The 19515-nt window shown below is 31.6% G+C and overlaps 2 protein-coding genes across 2 annotated transcripts in view; both read right to left on the bottom strand.

Annotated features, from left to right (window-relative positions):
- Positions 1-208: 208 nt before the first annotated feature.
- LOC101509736 (abscisic acid receptor PYL4-like) lies at positions 209-1296 on the bottom strand. Its single transcript, XM_004500463.4, has one exon. The coding sequence runs from the start codon at positions 979-981 to the stop codon at positions 379-381; it is 603 nt and encodes a 200-aa protein (XP_004500520.1). The 5' UTR covers positions 982-1296; the 3' UTR covers positions 209-378.
- A 14749-nt stretch (positions 1297-16045) lies between these two features.
- Positions 16046-19515, bottom strand: part of LOC101500235 (SNF2 domain-containing protein CLASSY 1-like) — a 6277-nt gene continuing 2807 nt past the window's right edge. Inside the window, 5 exon segments of the mRNA XM_012715896.3 lie at positions 16046-16450; positions 16952-17123; positions 17125-18900; positions 19030-19161; positions 19260-19515. Of these exon segments, the coding sequence (XP_012571350.1) occupies positions 16959-17123; positions 17125-18900; positions 19030-19161; positions 19260-19515 (2329 nt within the window). The 3' untranslated portion in view covers positions 16046-16450; positions 16952-16958.

Below are 19515 nucleotides of genomic sequence, written 5' to 3' on the forward strand. Positions count from 1 at the left end.
ATTGATGTGCGTGATGTTGTTTCTAGCTAGTATTTGCACAGCTCTCCATCCCAACCATTTTCATTTGTTGTTTCAAGTCTCCATCTCAACGTTTTATATTAAAAGAGTTTTTATAAAAACAAAAATACAAGTTCAGTATAGGATGTAATGCAGCATGGTATCTAATTTAGTTTCTATCGGTGCAACTGTAAAAAAAAAAAAGAACAACTAATAAATATGAATATATATATTCAAATTATATTTGCAGTCCCAAAAAACCCTACTGATCCATTAAATCCCAATCCAGGCTGGCATCTAAGTCACGATGATGTACAATCGAAAAGAAAAAGAAAAAAAACAAATTATTCAAAAAAATGAAAACGAAAAGGAGGTTTGGTTTCAATTTCTGATCGTGTTCTCAGCGATCTGACCCAACGACTGCAAATTACAACGTACGATTGTGTCAACAAAAACGCATGTCTCTTCCTTCGTGTTACCTTGCGGTACATCAACGACGAATGATTCAATCACAAGTGTCCCGTTTCCGTTTAGAGAATGAAGCGTTGTAACGGAACGATAGTTTCTCAAACGGTGGTCCCCACCAACCACGCTGAAGCTGATGACGTGGCGCTCCTCGTCTAAGATCTCCAGCCGCTCTCTACTCGACTCGGCTGGAAGCCCGGAAACCACACGAACCTCGCGTACTGTGCCCACGTTATTACCGTCCCCAGTGATGACGTGGCAACTCTTCACGAAGTTCTTATAACCCTGTGGATTATCGAATCGTCGAACCACCGCCCACACGGCGGAGACGGGAGCTTCGATCACTTGTGTCACCACGGAGCAACACTGGTTGGGTCCCACCATATGCGCGTGGTGAAGAGCTAAGCTTTCTAGAACGATGCTTCCTCCGTTCGGTGGTTGTGTTTGAGACTGTCTAGGACAGTTTACACCGTTGGCGATTGTAGGATTGAATCTCTCAAGCTGAAGAGAAGAAGGCATTTTTTTATTTATAAATAATTAAAAAAAAAAGAATGAAAATATCTCTACTATGTGCTTTCTCTAAGCAATATTATGAATGTGAGAGCATGCGTGTTTATGATTTGAAGATTATGAAGAAAATTATATATAATATGAAGTGAAAGAGGCTAAGGTGTTAATATTTTTGTAGTACAAGTTGCAATATAGTTTTGGTGTTAAATTTGTTCTTTTTCCGTAGAGAAGGGATGAAGATTTAGTTATAGAAGGTTGTTGTTATTGATTTTCTCGCAAAGCCACGAAGGAGCTTACGCATGGATTTGCAAGTGGATACTCAACTTGCAAACCGTATTTGGACTTTCTTTTATCAATTATCCATTTTTTTCTTTATTTCAAACTTTTGCCTCTTCCTCCATCCCTATATATTATTTTGTTTTATTGTTTACTACTTGCTTATAATATAAATTTATTTAATTTGCCAACTTCTTTTTTTAGTTTTTTTTATTATTATATTTTTTAAAAAAAATTAACCAATATTTCTTACACTAAAATTTATATAACAAAATATCCAACTTTATTGACGTCGCATCCCCATCTTTGTGACTATACGAAAGATGATTTTTTCTTCTAAGTCGGAGATGCAACCATCTATTAAAAAAATAAAAGTTAAAGTTTATAGATGGTCGCATCACTGAAATTCAAAGTAAAAAATCATCATTTATGTAGTCTTCTCTCGAAAATACGACCTCCTAATTTTTAAATCAGATAAAAAAATCTCACCATTAACTTAATTTTTATAGGTATATATATGCGACAAATGAATTATCCCTCAATGATTTACCTCTAGCTAGAATCACTATTTCATCATCTTTGTACTCAAAGTAGATAGCAATACCTAACCTTTAAAACAAGTGAAATTCAATTCGTTATTTTAATGTCTATAACAAAAGAAAAAGAAAATATTGTGGTCTATCTATCTCTCTCTCTCTCTCTATATATATATAGTATTTTAATATTAGAGCAAGTGACAAAATTTGTGTTTCGTCTAACTCAAAGATATTTAGGGGCCGATTTTATACAAAATATTGAGAGAAGCGACAAATCTTAATTAAAATATTATAATTGAAAATCATAAAAATTATATAATTTTATCAAAGATTCAATATAACATCAATACAAAATAAAAATATAATCTATGAAAAGAGACATTTATAGTAAATTAAAGTTGTATCATTCGTTCTCCTAAAGCCTTGAACTCATCGATAGTTGAATCAAAACTAAAGCTTTCATCTATTTCTTTTTTAACATAAAACATCATATTGTCAACAAGAATTTCATCCTCCATCTTGTTACACATTTTTATCTTGATAATCTTCATTACTAAAAACGATATTTCTATAGTAGCTGTAGAAATAAGAAGAGTTAAGATAATACATATTAGTCGATCAATCAAATAATATGTATTCGCCTTCCCTATTTTTTTTAGAGCTTCACACAATTAATACATAGTTGACAAATTGAAAAAGTTAGAGCTTCAAATCACACATGTTTTAAAATTTTTACAAGTCACAAAATTCAAACAAATTTTTAGAGTTTCACACAATGCAATCAAATAAAATGTATCCACTTTATAATTTTCATCTTTGTCGAAAACTTTTTTTTGGAAAAATGCATTAATTTTCTTATGTTTAAACATCGTATGACTCCTAAAAAAATACACAAATTAATTACACAATACATTCAAACAAATAGTTCACAATTCTCAAGGTTAGAACTCACACATTCACAAAGTAAAATATTTCACAATCCTACACCTTCACTACACTAATCAGAAAAACAGTAAACAATTCACAATCACAAAGTCACGATTCACACACTAAAGTTCACAATCCTAATTCCCACACTAAAAACATTCACAATTTCCAAAGTTACAAATACAATTCACACTACTACTAGTTCACAATCTTAAACTAAAACCATTCACAATTAACAAATATTAGAAAAGGAAAAAAAAAAAAAAGAACCTGAAAAATATAAGAATCAGATTAAGATACGACCAAGATCAAGAGGCAACACTGGCAGCTAGTTGCCGCGAGTACGAAATAAGACGGAGAAACAAAGAGAAACAGACATCGATGACGCTGATATCAAAAGACAGAGACAATAGAATGAAGATGCGAGAACAAAGAGACTGGGTGAGAAACCAACACAATACATTGAGGCAGCAGAGAAGGGGGCTAAAAGAGAGAGACTTGTTTCGCTTGGAAATGCCGTGTAGAGGCCGACCGACCATTGCGGACGAGATGAGATAAAGTCAGGGAGTAAAGAAGAAAGGGAGAGTCGAAGAAAATGAGAGAAACAGAGAATTGAGAGAAGAGACGAAAAAAAGACGATAGGGACAAAAGAGATGTCAAATGGAATGAGTTTCTCCAAATCTAAAGGTTTGGAATAAGATGTGTTAAATATTGTTGATGGTTGATTATACGCAGTCATAAATTGATTAGTATTGACTCAAGTTAGTTAAGTTTTATTAGCTTGGTTATGACCACTATATAAAGTGTATAATATATATTTATTATAATCAACTTTTTCTTTAAATCTATTTTAAATAATTCAATATTTTTTTCATTTTATTAAGTTGAACCGTACTTCTTAACAAAGACTCTGATACTAATTAATTAACTAACTTATAATCACTTACTAACAAACTCACTAATACTAACAGTTCACATATTGTAACAAAGTGAGAAACCCCTCCCACATATAAAGTCATTATCAAATTATTTTTCATCCATTGTGAGATTTTTAAAACATCCAACACATTTAAATTGGACATTTGAAGTGTGACTTCAGTTACCCGAAAGATAATGATCCTATAAATTTTTGATATTTTACAAGATATACGTACGATCTTATAATTTAAGTTAGACCTAACTCAACTCTTACAAAATTAAAACTTATAAGATGATGAATTTCAGACTCTTAACATGTTATATTGTATCAATTTTTATCTTTTTATTATCTCCTTTTTAAATATCATCTTCCTTATATTATTCATGTTTTTAAACTAAAATACATTAATATGTTTTCCTTGCTCATAATTTTTTATAAGCAAATATGTATATTAATGCGTAGTACATAGCTAAATACTATCAAATTGTCAACCATGTTGCGTTGAGGGTTGAATCTAACTAGTTAATATGGATCTTTAATAAAAAGTTCGAAAATGAATCTTTACCATTTTTTTAGTAAATTTTAATAAAATATTATTTATATATTTTACTATTTTTTCATTATTATAAAACTCACTATTTCACTAGAAAAAAAAATGTGTATCAACTTTTAAACTTTTATTTAGGTCCATATTAGAACCACATTGAGTGTTATATATACACACATTATTTCTTACAGGCTTTAACTGCAATTAATAAATTGGTGACTTCGACCATGCTTAAAAAATAAATAAATTTGGAGGACTTGAAATTATAAAATAATGTTATAAAAAATATTTAGTAAAACGAGCTACTTCACGTGTGATAACGAAATTTCATAAATAAAATGTTGGATTACGTAAACACTCATTGAACTTGTGTTGGCTCTCTCTAGGGATCTCTTTAATTACTGTAACTATAGAAACGTTTTTATATTAGCAAAATAAATATATTGAACCGTAGAGTACAATATTATATTAAACAAACTAAAACAAATGTAAAAGTATGACCTCAAATCCATATACAGATGTTCACAAATTTTATGGGACCAACATCAAATAAATTATATATAAAATAATTTCAATTAATTTTATATATTTAATATTTTTTAATACTCGATTTGAATTCTAAGTAAAAGACAGAGACATAAAATTTATAAATATATCTTATACAATTAAGTTACGCTACAATTTAATATTATTAGCGAAATATTGATTATATATCATATATTATAAATATATATTATTGTACGTTTAACTATTTTTATCAAAAAAGAAAATTTTGAAGTGATCGTAGTCTCTTTCTATCATAACGAAACTCTACATCTTTCTGTCATAACGAAACTCCGCATCTACTCAAATTGAGAATACTATGTTTCTGAAGTGTAATATACTTTAAATTTATATGACATCACACATTATAATTATGTTTTTTGTAAAAAGATATTTCAGTGGGTTGAGAAATATCAACGCTTATAAATTAATATTAATCTTGATTTGTAAATAATATGAGACAATTTTATTATATCTCGTGTGAGTAATTTTATTATATCTCGTGTGGTAGAGGTCGATTCCCACGTATTAGCCATGATGTTATGATAATAACTCATATTTTACCTATAGAGGCAGAATGACTCATAATGATGGTGAATCGGTGAAAAAAAATATCTATAAATGATGTTGTTTTGCCAAAAAATGAAAATAGAGAGGACCTGTAAAATTTCTACCAATTCTTTAACGTTCAAGTAAATACATTCTTAAAATGCGTGTTGTAATTAGGTTGAGACATACCTTATTTATATAGCTTATGAATGTGGTATTGAGGTTAGGCAAACTCAAAAGTCTAATCCGGAACAACTTTCCGTTAAGTATGTGTCGTACTGTGGTACCACACTCCCTACATTATAGCCTTGCATCAATAAATCTATTAAATAAATAATACATAACACTTAATACTTAAGAACAACAATCAACACTTAATAATAGAAATCCAACAATAATAGAGTACCATCTATAAAAAAAGCTGAGTATAACAAATTCAATCTTCTCATAGTCCTCTAGCTTATTATTAATTTTAAGTATTTAAAAAAATATCATCCACGCATATTTTATCGCCTCCGCACCCGGTTTTAATTTTACCGGTTTCTTTTTGACATTACTCTTTTGGCTTTTCCAATGATTTCTTTGAACTTTCTTTTTCGTCTGTTCTATAAACTTTTTCCCCTACGTTCACCAACCTCTAACAACTTTATTCCCCCTTTTATTTTACCTTTTTAAGGGCAAAAGAAGCACCTTTTTTAGGGATCCCGGCCATTTTTAACTTAATAATTAACCCACATGTATACCCATTGTTCATCTGTTCTTCTTTATTACCTTGTAAATTTAAAATTAGAAGAAAAAAAAAAACAGATGAAATAATCTCGGATGATAACAACTACCTGTCCAATAAATAAATGTGAGAGTAGTTGCTTCTATTTTTCACTACTAGAAACGGATTGTATTTTTATCCAAAACTATTACAACTTGATAAGTTTTAATATTGCTTCATGTGTTTAATTTTATTTATTTAATGCACAACTGGGTTGGAAGAGGTTTCACTTTGAAACAAATTAGTGCCACTCATTGGCACAATAATTTTGACCATTCTATTTGTAAAAAGAAAAGTGTTGTGTTTTTAAGTTTAATAAGTTTTACTTAATATGTTTTTGTGAATATCAAGTGTTTGTTTGATTTATATCTCAAAAACTCTATTTTAGTATTTTAAAATTTAAAAATTAAAAAGTTTATTTGGATTACTTGTTTTTAAAAACTGTTTTGTAAAATAATTTTTAATATTATATTTTTTAAAACTAAAAAAGCAAAACAGATAAATTGTGTTTTGCTTTTCATTTTTCAGTTTTTTTTAACTCGCTAGTCAAAAACTGTTTTAAAAATTAGAGTTGTAAAACATATATTTTTTTTTTAATTTTCTTTTTAAAAACAGTTTTCTAAAATTTGTTTATAAAATAGTTTTTAAAAAGTAAAACACAATCAAACAAGCCCTTAGGAAGATAATATTAAGAATATCACTTTTGCTAATTACACTCTCATTTTTGCTAGTTAAATCTAGAATTATTAATTAAACTCCTTCTAAGAATCTCATACTAAGTTCCAATTAATTATTTTACTATTTTTTGTGGGTTTAAGTAAGGGGCTAATATGTCCAATATTTTGTTAATTTGCAGTTTTTCTCAAAAAATTTAAAATTTATTTTTCTCGAAAAAATCCAAGACTTATTTTTTTTTCAGAAAAAGTTTATAAATCATTTTTTTCTTGAAAATTTTTGTGAGAAAAATTACAAAAATTATTATTTTTTGAAAAAAAATCAATTTTTTTATTCCAAACAAAAAAATTTCGAGAAAAAAAATTGTAAACCATTTTTTATTGAAATTTTTTGAGAAAAAATCGAAAGATAAATTTGAAAAAGTTGTCCCATAAGTCCTCCTTAGCCCACAAAATTTTATGGGCTTTTTAGCTTTGAAACTTCCTTTTTTGGAGTCTTATTAACTATGAAATTTTTGGCGCCTCCAACATGTGGATTGAATCAATAATTAGTGGGCTTATGATATTGACGGCTGTAGTTACACCTAAAATTTATTAAATTTTTTAAATTAATTACCTAAAATATCCTTTCACTATTTATATACTTCTAAAACTCTTATTCTTTTTTTCTTTCTCTTCATTACTCAATCCATATCTCACCTCACATGTAAATCTAAAAAAAAAATATATAGAAGGTTGAAGGAGCTTATAAGGTGTTTTACATCAGAATATGTCAATTCACTAAGTTGCATTTTAGTGTTTTTTGTCGAATTATGAAAATCGAACGTGGATTGTGTTCACATATGTTTTAAAAATTAGATTTTAAATAAAATAAATTCATGTAAACATACATAAAGTTTGTTCACATAATACCTGAATTTTTATAACTTATTGACAGTACATAAAAATAGTTCACGTAAACTACGTTTATATATACGTAAACAATTTGATATTTTGCTAACGATGTAAATTTAAATTATGTATTTTTATTGAAACTTAAATTGCGTTAATATAGTTAAATTTAGATGTGTAAGGTTATGTGAACTTAAACTACGTAAGTTGTGTGAATTCAATTTGAATTAAATTAAATTAAATTTTTGAAAATATATGAAAACAATGATAAATCAATGAATGATAGAAATGAGAGAAGAAAGGTTTTCCCGGTTGAGGTATAAAAATGAGAGCAGAAAAGTTAATGATAGGCTTCATATATTTGATTTGGTTATGAATGCAATTTTAGTTATTTAAAAAATAAACGGGGTATAACTAAAAAAAATGTGGTGCAACTAGCAAAAGTATAATAATGTGTGCCGGTAAAAAAAAAGTGTGACAAGTAAACAAGTTTGAAAGGAAAATCCCTCTTACATCTAAAAGGTTGCGCCAAATTGTTTGAAAGTCTCCTGATTTGTCACATGTCCGTACCATAAATAGGCATTGCAAATTTCTTTTTTGGCTCATTAGTTAATTTTAAAATAATTTTGGATTTGAGAGTTTCCTAAAAAAAGTTTATTTTTAAGCCACTCTTACCAAATTCAGTTTGATTTTATTTTACCTTAATTATTCTTTCTTCTTTTTATTTTCTTATTTGAAAGTTCTTTATAAAAGAAAATAAGTCCCTAAATAAAGTAAAATGAAAATAATAAACACAAAAAATATTAACATTGAAATAAATTGAAATAAAATAGCTCACTAAAATCGTTCATTTATGATACTACATTTTACTAACTTAAAATAAAACAATTCATTTTTATAGAAAACAAGAGTAACTCTAAACTCTAAACCCTAAACCCTAAACCCTAAACACCAACAAATCAAAAACATAAGCAAAAAATATACAAGTGAATAAATTCAACACCCAAAAGTATAAGCACATGTACTTGAATGAAAAGTAAAAAACCTTATAAATTGAATAACCAAAAAACACTAAATGAAGATGCAAGAAAAAAGATCCTAAATCGATAACTAAAAACACTAAACTGAAGCAAACAACAATCACACAGAGAAACAACAATAATGATAACGAGAAGTAAACTAACAACGAGAAGACTCAACAACCTGTATACGTTGCACAACTTGGATCTTTGTCGCGCAATCTTTCTCTATCTTAGAAGAACAACAAGACGGGAAAATTGATAAGTGAAGAAAAGGTAGACGAGACAAGAGATATAAGAATCAGGGTCAAGAGAGGAACAATAGAGAAGCCTGATAGACAACCAAGCGACGATAGAGAAAAGCTTGAGGGATGATGGATAGACAAGAGACAAAAGCTTGAGGGGTGTGAGAGGGACGGGAGAGAGATGAGAGGGGCTGAGGGAAGAAGAGAAGAATGAAGAAGGAAGATAGAATTTTTAGAAAATAACAAAATGACAAAAATGACGAATATGTATGTACAATATATATTTATATAGTATTTGTGTCTAAAATTGTGTTGACATATTAGTTCTCAATTCTTAACGATTGTCTCTGAGACACTAAGATTTTTATCATTGTTTTTTATTTTACAGTTTTATTGCTAATGTTTGTTGGAATATAGGTAATAACAAGGTTCGTTCCTAGAAAAAGGTCGATCTACCAATTTTCATTGCCCTGTCTCCTTGCAAGCTGACTTTTCCATTTGCTAGGATTTTGGTCTTTGCGTCGACAAGGTCTCTCAAGTATAGTGCTATTACAAGCTCCACTTTCTCATACGCCTTAATCACTTTATGTTGTGTATTACGTCCCTTGTGTGGTCAACATGTCACACAAAAGTGACAGGATAAGAATAAACAATTATCATTTTTGTTGATGATAATGTTGAAGAATGAGTATTATCGCAACGACCTATACCCCAAGATATTATCAACTTTGTACTACATGTGTTTGTTGAAATGTCTAATAAGGACTCGTTTTATCGATATTATATTTTGAATAAAACATTTATATAATCAAATTCAATATTCTCTCAACTCTATTTGTCATTTTGTGGTTGCCTTTGTCATTTTTAGAGACTACATGACGTCGATATGACCGAACACAACAAATATTTTTCCGTAAATGAATGAGATTAAAGAATGATAGTTTTCATTATTTTTGATCGTTGGTCAAATATAAAAGATATTATTTAGTCGTTAAGATTAAAATTTTAGTTTGTTATTGTCTTATTAGCTTCTAAAATTTCTATGTGTATTTGTCTTTTTTAATCACTAGAGTTGATTTTAAAATAAAAATGTAAAATGTCCCAACTCATGATTCTGACCATACTATCCTTATTTTTACCATTTGAATGAACTTATTTTACTAAAAAAAAATAGGCACACATGACTAAATATATAATTTTATATACAATTGTTTTAGAATCTTTAGATATATTTACAAATAGCACGAAATAAATCAATCAATACATTAACAAGGGTAGAATATCACAGTCGGTTGGAGCCTCCATCAAGTTGGATATAATGCCTAATTCAATTTGCCAATTTGACATGTGCGGCGTTTTAGTTCACATAAGCTTCTAATGATAATGTAAACTATTATTGCAATATACCATTTTGGTATATAACTATTAGAATAAATATCGGAATGACTAATCCGACAACCCTTTATATGAGAAGATGAAGGTGATGATATCTATAGACACTTTGATACTCAAGTCAATAAGTGTTTAGGAAATGAGTATAAATATAGAAAAGAAGTTGTGTACCTTGACTGTGATAGAACAATGTTGTTTATAGCAAAGATTCAAGGTCGTTGAAAGACATTATGTCAAAATCGTAATGAATCTTTCGTTGAGATGAACGCTTTTTGATGAAACATAACTATTATAATTTGGGTCGACGAAACTGAAAATGACATTATGTTGTGGAAACATGGGTCTTATGGACATAATCTCTAACATAGTTGGCTGAAACTAAATCCGAAATATTTATTGCTATTTTAAAACAATGACTAACTAATTAAAAGATTGATCAAGTTATTTTCTATGTTGTTTTTATTATATTAAATGATGATATGTCACATCGAGTGACTGTGACACACTAACACACAAATCTTAATATACTTAGATCACCCGACCCATCTCATTAACTCAAATCAATGGCCAAATTGATGAATTAAAATTTCAAATAAAAAAATCTCCACCATTGATTTTCTGATTGTTTTTTTCTTTGTTCTCTGAAATCTTAAGAAATTCTCATATCTCCATCTATTGGTAAGAAAAAACCCTCCCTCATAACGACTTATATTTTAGAGTTATTGTCACGGTCAACTATGGATCCGTGCAACACGACCAATAATACATGGCCTAATTTTTTACATTCATAAATATAGTTTACAACTTGTTCAGTAAATTTATAAAATATTAAATATTGAAAATAAACTACGATTGTCTAATTACATAATAAAATAAAACATCAAATTCTAATTCCACAAGCTTGGAGTTGATCTTCTGATGCTAAATTCATGTCTCATGTTCCTCCAGCTACTAAATAAAAAAAATAAAAAATGGGGTGAGATAAAAATATCTCACTGAACTTTGAAAAATAAAGGAGAAAACAGTCTCAAAAAGTTTCTTTCGTAAAAATGTATAAAACATGAAAACAATTACACACCTCAAGTTAAAACTTTCACTTTTAACTTTTATAAAAGTTTTACTTATAAAATATTATATATATATATATATATATATATATATATATATATATATATTAAGTTCTCGAATATTAAATCATCAGTACATGGCAAGGAACAAATAGGTTTCATCCCAGTAAAAGAAGGTTCTCGAATCATTAAAATAAAAAGACTCGAAATAGGCCAGATGAAATAGTTTGGAAACTTTTCAGCCAAACTGTCAAGAAAGTTCAATCAATCTTGATATGTTCAAAGACATTAAAAAGACACCCAGAATGATCAAAACAGGAACTTCAAATTGATCATCAAATCTCCAGAAAGATCAAACTGCCAGAACCAGATTGATAATCAATCTACGTTTTCTGTAGAATTCTAGCAGTGATCTTCCTACTTCTACAAAGGTTAATAATCACTCTCCAAACTATTTTAGACAAAATCAAAGCTCCAGGTCGAAGCTGTAACATCAATGATTAAGTGAGAAGCTTCAAAGATCTTTTAACTAGAAGACAAGAAGATTAAGCAAGGCTGTAATAGACTCAGTCAAAACAGATTCAAAGCTGAATCATTTTTTAATCTCATATATTGGTTTTGGTCAAAACTGACAGAGCACCACCAACAGCTCTTTTGACCATTATTAAATGCTCTTAAACGCCTATAAAAGGAATGCCAATATCCAAGATTAAAAGAAGAAATTCAAGTGCTGTTAAATCCCACAAATCAATCACATTCATATACTTGAAATTTTCATTTTCACAAAGAAGAAGCAGTTCTGAATCTTTACACCATATTGTGTTATTACTACTGAATTCTTTGTAAAGAATCGAATCTCAAACAAGAGTTGAGATATCTCATATTCTATCAAAACAATCTCATCATTGTTGTAATAACTCAAACTATAATAGTTTAATTATAGTTTGATTAGATTGTAACAAATCCTATCAAGATAGATAAGTGTTGTATTTGCTTTCTGGGTGGAAAGAAATAGAGTTTGAAACAGATCAATGTCGATCTGTGCTAGATGCTGTAAAATCAAGAAGGTTCTTTGTTTTAAACACTTAGTGGAAAATCTCACAATTGTGAGGACTGGATGTAACCCGAGTTGGGGGAACTATGATATATCGTTGTGTGATATCTCTTCCCTTATCTATTTACTTTCAGTTTGATTGATTATCAGGTTAAAAACTTAAACATAATTACTGATTTTAACTAACCAAGAACGTTCTTCGTTTTCTGGTTAAAACCAAGAACGTTCTCTGTTTTCTGGTTAAAACCAAGAACGTTCTCCGTTTTCTGTTTTCACAACCAAGATCAATCTTGAGTTATTTTCTTAAGTTTTTAATAGGAATTTTTAAAAGGTGCATTTACAATTCAAATCCCCTTTCTTGTAAATCGACATTGTTACTTCAAGTTCTGTCCATGGAACCCAGTGAGACCAAGACTTCGGCTGGTTAGCCACAAAACAACACATATATGCCTCCAAACAATGGTTAATCACCTTTGTTTGCCCGTTCGTTTGGGGATGATAAGTTGATGACATATTCAACATTGTCCCCAACAATTTAAACAACTCCTTCCTGAATATACTCACAAATAGGGGGTTACGGTCACTAAGAATCGACTCAGAAACGTCATGTAACTGTATCACTTCCTTCACAAAACTAATGCAATGGAATGTGATGTGAATGAATGTTTCAGAGTTATAAAATGACTATACTTAGATAGTTGGTCCACCACCACAAAAATAGCTTCATATCCATTACTCTTCGATAGGCTAGTAATGAAATCCATAAAGATTTCACTCCAAACTAACATTGGAATGGAAAGTGGTTGCAATAAGCCTCTTGGAGTGGTTGCAACAAGCCTTGATAAATCCATGCACCCTCTTCATCCATACCAATGCAATACAACGTCCTCACCATCCTCCTATATGTACGAAGAAATCCCGAGTGTCCCCCGTAGGAGAAAAATGGAATTCCGTCAATAACTCAATAATTAGTAAATGAGCAGAAATCACAAATCCGTCCTAGTAAAAAAGGATACCTCATCTCAAAATATATCATGGTTTATTCCCAAGACAATTTCAAATAGCCTAAATAATTCTCTTTAATATTGAATCTTGGAGTACCTCTTGCTACAATTGCCCCCTTGCTTCCAGATTGGGTAAGACAACATTGTTTTAACTTCACATTCCGCATGTTGCATAGACAATGGGTCAATAACCTTGTTATTCACGCCTACCTTATATTCTACCTCAAAATCAAAGCCCAACAATTTCGCTATCCACTCTTGTTGTTTGGTCGTATTGATCTGTTGTTGAATCAAATGCCTCAAGCTTTTTTGGTCAGAATAAACAACAAACTTCCTACCTAACAAATAATGATGCTAATCTTGAATGGACAACACTAGTGCCATTAGTTCCTTGTCATGGGCTGACTTGGACAACTTGTTGGCAGACAAAACATTACTTATATATGCAATAGGGTGCTTTAATTGGATTAGCACAACACTACCCCTCTTCCAACGACCTTACATTCAATTTCAAAAGGAAGTTCAAAATTTGGAAGTGCTAAAACTGGAGTAGAGGTGACAACTACCTTCAATTGATATGCGTTTTCCAATCAACACTATCTTAGTACATGTCATCAAAGAAAACCAACACAAACTTACGTAAAAAAGGCTTGAACATTGCCAGAAGCGTTGGTCAATCCAAAAGGGATTACCAAGATTTCGTAATGGCCTTCGTGTGTACGACAAGTAGTTTTGTGAATATCCCCCTCCTTCATGTGAATTTGATGGTACCATGATTTCAAATCTAACTTAGAAAATTACCTTGAGCCAAACAACTCATCCAATAATTCATCTACTAATGGAATTAGGTATTTATCTTGTACGGTAACCTTGTTTAAACCACAATAGTCGACACACATATGTTTTCGCGAATTACCCCTTTTTGATGGTACCGATCTCACATCATGTTGTAAAACAATGGCATGAGAAGTGTTCCTCACAAGAGGAAAGTCTTCAATCTCTTGAAACACTAAAACATACTGACTCAACAATTGATGTAAATCTTTGGATTGTCCCATATGTATTTATCCTCCACCAACATCTATAGATGTAGACCAACCTCCACCATCAGCTTCTATATCATTCTTGATCACGCTTTACAGAGTTGCTGCACTGCCCTCTACAGACAAGCCTTGCACTTGAATTGGATGCCCTCCATGATTGAACTTCATGGACATCTCTTTCCATTCCATAGTGACATTTCCCAAGGTTTCCAATCCCACCACATCTAAAATCAAATTAGCTTCACTCAAACCCAAAATGTAATCTTCAATAATAATGGTGATACCTCCCAACACCAAGGGCACCCCTTCACATTTTCTCAATGTCAAGATACGGTGACCATCACTCAATCGAACACCTATTGAAGTCGTTTGTAACATTGATAAACCAAAAGTCTCCACCACCGTAGGCGTAACAAAATTATGAGTCGCTCAGTTGTCAATAAGCATGAGAACATACACGCCATTGATAAACCCTCATATTTCATTGTGCGAGCGTGAACGCCATTCACACTATGGAGTTCGAAAACCCCATAACCTTACATTTCAATTCCTCTGGATTCTTTTCTATCTCCGACTCAGCCTCTACCACAACAATTTCTCCATCACCATTTACTGTCTTGTCATCATCCAAAATAACCAATCACAAATGTTTTCCAGTACATTGATGTAGGGGTAGCCACCTTTCATTGCACCAAAAACACAACCCATTTGCCCTTTTTTCATGAATCTCTAAAATTGAAAATTGACGAACCCCTTGGTTGCGATCATCGTGAGAACGACAAACTTCCTCGTTTTTACTACTACGCGAACTCGCAGTAGAGGAAATGGTTCAAGTTGCACTCGAAAAAGTGAAAGAGCCTGAATTTAGTGGGTGGATCGAACTTAATTCCAAATAGATACAGAATTTGATCGAAATTGAGAACCAATTGGGTCTGGAACACGTTGGGCTCAAGACTTCTGATTATGAGCCAAAGGAGGAGGTTGACCTAATATGTGGGTACTCCCTAAGTCTTACATGGTTGTGTCAAAACAACAAACTCATTTTCCACATCATGTGGTGTTGCATAGCTTGGTAACATGTCATGGGTTTGAACGTACGAACACAAGACTTGAAATCATGACACAATCTACCCACAAAATAGACAAGGAACTATTGTTCAGGAAGACGTTTGCACTGAGAAGAGTACAATTCAAATTCTGCAACATACTCCTCTACATAACCATGTTGCTTGAGTTCTTTAAGCTCTTTGAAAGGGTTATCCAGACGACCCCCTCCACAACGCAACATCATGGATTCCTTCAGATCTTCCATGTCAAGGACTATGTTGAATCCCCCACAAATTAAACTAGTGAATCGGTGAGCCTTCCATACTCAACTTCGTGAGTGGAATGCGAATTGCCTCAAAAATGTTTTCAACTTCAAAGTAAGTTTCGGCTCAGGTGATCCAAGCAACATGATCTTCACCATTGAATGAAGGACATGTCAGACCAATTGACATACCAACATAGAAATATTAATGGTGAATGGAATAATATTTAATTAAAATAGAAATTGAAACTGATTACAATGAGAAAACCATAGAAAAAGCTCCTCAATAGAGATAAAACTATTCCCTTACTGCCTAACCGCTAAGTTAATAAAAACTGCTTAATGCATGATATTTCCTCCACTCTTAGGGGAAATTACTAACTTCATGCCAGGTGACCACTACTCTTTCCACTCCTTCTCTCTCTTCTTCTTCATTTTATATGCTCTCCAAATTTTAGGCTTAGTGTGGTTCACACTCACCAACACATCACCCTCACTTAAGTTGGACTTAGATAACATCCTATCACGCCGAAACATATCTGTTCATGCTACAAAAATTGAAGAACATTAATTTACACCAAGAAATTCCGAGATTAACAATTAAGTCAATTATTCAATTGGTAGGGAAAATTTCTAATAAACAATCGGGCTTTCCAAAAACAAGCTGGCTTGTTAAGAAGGACCTTTGTGCTGCTACTACAAGCTTTATGAATGGTCCTGTAAGGTAAAATGTGGTAAAAGAAATCATGAGGCACCAAATATAATCATAATTAATGCACACATCAACGAAGTTAATAATTTTAAAAAAATAATAATAATTGAATATAATCATATGTATTAGTGCCGTACTGATGTCGAACACTAATCTCGCCTTCAATCTTAGTATTGATGATATATAACGAGAAAAAAAAAATCACATAATGATGTATACCAATTTTATATATGCACAAAAGGGTGCTGTTAAAATCCTACATTTAGTATAAATGTATCCCTATGAAAGTCATATTCAACAAGTAATATTATCAATAATGTTCACAGCTTTATAATCCAATTAACTTCATACCCTTTTTCTGCCTAAAAGCAACAATTTTTAAATTTATTGGATCACACATGATATGAATGACTAAAAGCAATCATTTTTAAATTTTTAAGGACTTCATTTAGAAAAAAAACAAAAACTTAATTGCAAGAATAAAATCATATTGAAACTTAACTTACCTTTTGATTAAGTTGTTGAAGCCTTTTCATTCTTCATGATGATATGAATAGCTTTAGACTTATCCTCCTCAACCATCTCTCTAAGTATTTCATCTTCAATCTTCTGAGCTTGCCATTTAGAAGGATCTTCCACAAACTCCTCACTAAAAATCAAACAAGAAACCCACTCTTTCCTCTTTCCAAGTAGTCCTTCTATACTTATCTTCCTCCATTGATCCAGTTATCAACAACTGATAAACATACACCATTTTCTCTTGACCAGGCCTAAAAGCACGTGCAATAGCTTGCTTTGTTTTCGAAGGATTCCACTCTGAGTCCAAAAATATTACTCTTGAAGCTGCTGTTAAACTTATACCTTCACCACAAGCTGTTATTGAAGCAACAAGTACCTTTGAACTTCCACGTGGATTTTCAAATTTTTCAATCACTTTCCCTCTGTCATATAACTCTAGTTCACCAGTTAGTAACAGAATCTCTTTACCATTTTCCCACTGAAAATAACTCTCAAATAACTCTATTAATAGCCTCACAGGTGCAAGGTTGTGACAGAAGATAATCACTTTTTCATTTTTCACCACACGTGAGATTAGGCTCATAACAAATCTTACTTTTGAACTTTTTTTTAAATCAAATTTGCATCCTTCTAGTTTCTTAAGTTCTTCCTCCTCGAAAAACCTCGAAGCGAATGATGCTGTTTTTATCAACCATGGATGTATTGATCCAAGTGTTATCAAAAGCTCAATTTCAAGAGGGTATCCAGTGCACTCAAACATTTTGTTCTGTAGTTTTTGCAGCATCTCTTTTTGAATATCAGTAGTATTCATAAGCAGTGTATAGATTTGTAGACCCGGAAGAGTATCTGAATTTCCACTGTCATAAACATCGATAAAACCTGTCGTGATTTTTCGCAGGACGTTTAGTCCTATCATCCTTTCTTCGTCGATGTCCGAGTTAATTTTCTTGGCAATGTTATCCAAGAAGAATTTTCTAGCACGTGCCTCGAGTAAATGCCGCGCTTTCTTCGCTATCCTCCCTCTCCTGTTAAACTTAGGATCTAATTCTTTAAGTACTTTGCGGACAAACATCGGTCGAGCTAAACAAAGTGTGTTGAAATATTCACAGAAATTGTTCTGAAACAATGTGCCAGAAAGTAATATTCTGAGTTCTGTTGGAAGTTTCATTAAACATTTCCTCAACCTTGATTTAGTGCTTCTAGGATTGTGTCCTTCATCAAGAATCAAGATATTAGAGCTTTCCCTCAATGTTTTAGACATGTACTTTCTGTGTGCAAATTTTGTATCTTCTCTCATCATTGTTAAAAATGAAGTGTATCCCATGACAAGAACACTTGGTTGTGAAATCCACTTTTGTATCTTTGTAAGGCAATCCAAAACATGTTTGACATCACCAGTTGGTCTTGGAACACCCGGAAGAAAAATCGGTTTTGTTGTCGAGCCTCTCCATGATCGTCGACCGTGAATTAGGTACACTGGCATTGGAATCTTCCATTTTTTGAACTCTTTTCGCCACGTGTAGAGTGTGGTTTTTGGAGCAAGGACTAATGGTCTCTTATCAGGGAATAATTTCATATAACTTAAAAGAAAAGAAATGATGAGAAAGGTTTTTCCGGCTCCAGGAGCATGAGATATAACACAACCACCACTTGTTTTGGATTCAACTTTCATGAGTTTTGGTTCAATAGACCCTGCAATGTTTTGCCAAAGAAACTCAAAAGCTTTCTTTTGGTGTGCATGCATTTTTTCTTTTAGTTCAGGAATTAATGACCAAACATTGTCATATTCTTTACACAGTGATTCATCAGGAGGAGTAGAATGATTTGAGAACACATGTGAATCATCATCATTTTTATCAACTTTTGCCTCTGATTCATTTTCCTTTTGTTCTCCACTGTTTTCTTTTTCCTCTCTATACCATTTTGGATTTTCCACCTGTCAACATATATGAATCAAGTTATCAGATTCTGTTTTTGATGTTTCACAATAGCGATGCAAGCTTAATTCAAAAAAATTGAGGATACAGACATGTAGATTATTCTTAAGATTTTATACTTGACTTACAACGATTTCAGAAATGTCTCGTATCGCGGTTTTCACAAAGCCACATCGAAGGCAGTATATTCCAATTTCTTCATCCAATTTATAGTCATGTTCACAAGTGTTCTTGAATTCTTTCTTCTCAGCATTTGAACCCTGTTATGGTATATAACAATTGAACTAAATCAGCATTTAGCCTTAGAAAAATAAGATAAAACAAAAAAGATTACTTGATAAATAAGTTATTGTCACACCTCGGTTCCATCAAGAAGATTACTTGACAACCAAGCTGTATCCATTTCTTCCCACAAAACATCCAAATCATCAAAAAATTCTTCCTCAACATCATGGCTTTTCGGTACTTTTTCTTCCTCCTTTGGCTCCAACTTGCTTGTTTTCAGCATCTGCTCATGCTCATTAATAGTTACCTCTTCTTCAGTTGGTAAGCTATCAATATTCTTCATGTATGAATCTATTATTTCCTTGCATGCATCAGCATTCAACGCTCTT

This window comes from Cicer arietinum, chromosome 5, assembly GCF_000331145.2.
Source record: "Cicer arietinum cultivar CDC Frontier isolate Library 1 chromosome 5, Cicar.CDCFrontier_v2.0, whole genome shotgun sequence".
NCBI lineage: Eukaryota > Viridiplantae > Streptophyta > Magnoliopsida > Fabales > Fabaceae > Cicer > Cicer arietinum.